The sequence below is a fragment of the Beauveria bassiana genome (genome assembly GCF_000280675.1).
Source record: "Beauveria bassiana ARSEF 2860 unplaced genomic scaffold BBA_S00068, whole genome shotgun sequence".
Classification (NCBI taxonomy): Eukaryota; Fungi; Ascomycota; class Sordariomycetes; order Hypocreales; family Cordycipitaceae; genus Beauveria; species Beauveria bassiana.
The window spans coordinates 14,754-17,918 of record NW_007930903.1 but is presented as its reverse complement, the minus strand read 5'-3'; the positions used below and the strand labels follow the sequence as shown (position 1 = coordinate 17,918).

The 3,165-nt window shown below is 40.0% G+C and overlaps 1 protein-coding gene across 1 annotated transcript in view; it reads left to right on the top strand.

The window, feature by feature from the left end:
* The window catches only part of BBA_09786 (nitrilotriacetate monooxygenase component B), a gene marked incomplete at both ends in the record, with an annotated part of 2,219 nt that extends 1,268 nt beyond the window's left edge, over positions 1–951 (top strand). The window contains 6 exons of the mRNA XM_008604883.1: positions 46–54; positions 116–130; positions 186–196; positions 507–513; positions 630–634; positions 667–951. Coding sequence (XP_008603105.1) covers positions 46–54; positions 116–130; positions 186–196; positions 507–513; positions 630–634; positions 667–951 — 332 coding nt within the window. The remainder of the gene's footprint in view (positions 1–45; positions 55–115; positions 131–185; positions 197–506; positions 514–629; positions 635–666) is intronic.
* Between the last annotated feature and the right edge of the window lie 2,214 nt (positions 952–3,165).

The following is a 3,165-nucleotide window of genomic DNA, read 5'->3' as shown; positions in this document are numbered from 1 at the left end:
TATTTTTACTTATAATAAATATTAATAAAAAGTTAATTACTTAAGGTTTTGAAAGTAATTTATTAAATAAGACTAATTAAAATATAATAATAACTTATCTTTAATTTATAATTAGTTTATTTTTTAAAAAGTAAGTTAAGTTTAAATATTATTAAGTAATAATAAGTAATATCTTTAATATAAAGTTTTATTAAAAGTAAAACTTTTAATAGTAAAACTATTACTTAAATTAATTAATAAAAATCTAAATTACTTAGCTATAAAAATACCTCTTCTTTAAGTACTTATTTATCTCTTTATTATAAACCTAGTTTATAAAGTTTATTTAATTATCTTAATAATCTTATATTACTAGCTTATTTTAATAATCTAATAAGTTATTATATAACTTTATATCTAAACTAGGTTATAAGTATACTTACCTAAATAGTCTAGCCTAGCTCTATATCTATATAATAGTATTTATAATAATTAGGTACTAGAAGTATTATTAGCTAGATCTATAGCTAATTAGTAAGTTAATATTCAGTTATAATAGAGAAGAATCAAACTAGTACTATAGTATAATGTTATCTAATTTATATATTATTTATAATACTTAACTCTTTAGTATTAATCTTCCATTATAGATAAGGTAAGTGAGAAACACGTAAAATACTATTCTAGTGCCTGAGTCGCGAGTCGCCAGTACTCAGAAAAACTCAATATCACGGCCTTAGGCCTAATCTGCCTTGCCGTCGGAAAAGCGAAGGCAGCAAAGCCACGTCATCTGTTTGGTGGCGACAGAGGCCGGCCTCTTTGCCAAAAGTCTTGCAACCCTGCTCGCTCCAGGATCGGCGTGTGGCACAGAAAGATATCACAATCAGATCACGAGGTCAATCCGCCGCTTTCGAACCCGTCATCTGCATGTCTCGCCGCAGTTGCACTGCCATTCGATCCGACTGTGGTTAAGGGAGGCACTCTCCGATATGCAGAGGGAGACACGTGAATGTGCTAAGCAAAAAGGGGCCTCCCGTGTCTAATTATTGGATGCAATCGCTACCCTTAGCGTATTGTGACTGGTTCGAATGCGAATTGCATAGAGGAGCAGGTGACCTGCCTAGTAGACCTGGGCACCGATCTCACGGGCGAAAGGAGGTGCTTTGGCAGGCAGGCAGCGCGATGGAGAATTGACGAGGTGAGATGCCGCCCAGAAGAGTCCAGAGTGGTTTTGAGCGGCGTTGAACGGAGAAGAAGAAGCTCGAGGCAGAGCCGGAGTTGAGGCTGCTGGCTAAATGTCCAGCATGGGCACTGCGTCATCCTCCCCTACCTCCGCAGTACCTAAGAATATAAATCGTGCTATCATTTTAGCTTCTCTCTGAATAAAAATTTAAATTCTACATCTCCCAAAATCACAACGTTCAGATAATATTTCACCATTGCCTCAGCCCTAGCCTGCCACATCGGTCACAGTACAGTATAGATCTAACACCAGTATTGAGTAGTTATCTGAGTATATACTTACCTTGCACTAGAACAAGATGCCCCAAGTATCCGAGCCTCTCTATGCGGTTTGCGCTGTTACCGACTGTGATGGGAGATACATCAAGCTCGATGAACAGTGCCCGAAATGTGGCTGGACACGTCGCCCAGCGCGACCGAAACCGTAATACGGGATCACAGTGATGGCACGTGAAGGAATCAAGTGAGACATTCATACAGCTTGCTATCACATAGACCAGCATATAATAGCTTCAGTGAGAGTTTTCTTTACGAAACTCTCTCTTCTCCTTGTGAAAAATCACTTCATCCAAGTCGCACTCTTGACCTTGTTCGTGCATCATGCCTCGTTGTCTGAAAGAATAGACTGCTGCTTCTCGCAGTTGTCGTGCTTTGATATGCTGACCTATGTTCATGTACAATTCCGCCTCCTACTGGTGCCGTCGCTAAGCCTATGGCGACCGAGACAGTACAACGACAATATACCTAGCCCTTGGATATCTGCCACACGGCGCGGGTGGCCCGTCCCGTTGTACAGCGCGGCTATGGCCTCTTGGGCAGGGCATCTCCGAGATCTTCGTTGGGATCGCTATCCGCGGCAACGGCCGCAGATATGAAGCTGCTGCAGATTCACGCTAGAAACAGCTGATATATAGAGATGCAGCAGAACATAACGAACAGTCCTGTGAGGTCTGTAAGGATTTTAGCCTGCAGACAAATGGCCATACCTCTGTTATCGTAGACGATGGGGCGAGCAGAAGCAGACCTGAGCTGTGACGGGGTGATGGTCAAAATCCCACACGCATAGGCAACGGTCGTAAGGGTATAAGCAACGGTCGCGTTTCTCCACAGGAAACGCACCAGCACCATCAGCAACAAAAACAGCATCCTGCACCCATCAAGTCCGGCAACACTGCCCTAGGCAACGCAGCACGCGTTGAAAAGAGCGCATTGACGAAGAAAGCAAGCTACACAGTCAGCGTATATTCCATCAGGCTTCCCCGAATAAGCTGTCAGTTGAATCAACAAGTGCGACCCTCCCCACAGTGACCAAACGGACCGACCCGCGCGATGAACACAAGGAGCACGCTAAAGGGGACACTACTGCCGCGGACGATACACTAGTGCGATCGGTCATCATCGTCTCAATGGGCCAGTCAGGGTTTCCTCGCGTTAGCGTAGATAACGATAGAGCCGACTGCGACATTGCGGCAGCAGGCGAGAGCCCTTGTACGGTGCACCATTAATACCAACTTTTGTATTATTGCTTTTTAGTTTCGAATTTCTAAATTCATAATTCACGCCACATCACACCACATCACACTAAAACATAGCATTTTTTAAGACTTATTCCTCTATATATAAGGACCTAGTTAGCTATAAGTATAAATAAATTAATAAAGAATTAAATAAGCTTTATTTTTATATACTTTATAATTAGTAAAATAATATAGTTATAAAGGAATTAGTATTTAAAAGTACTATACTTTTAGTATCCTATAATATCTTATAGTAGCGCTTACCTTAGTTAGTATATAAGGCATTATATTATACTATATTATACTATATTATACTAAAATATAATATATTTAAGTACTACTTCCTCTACTAATAATACTTTAATTTAATAAATATTTATATAGATTATTAGATAGTTAACTAATAGAGATTTTAATAGTCCTTATA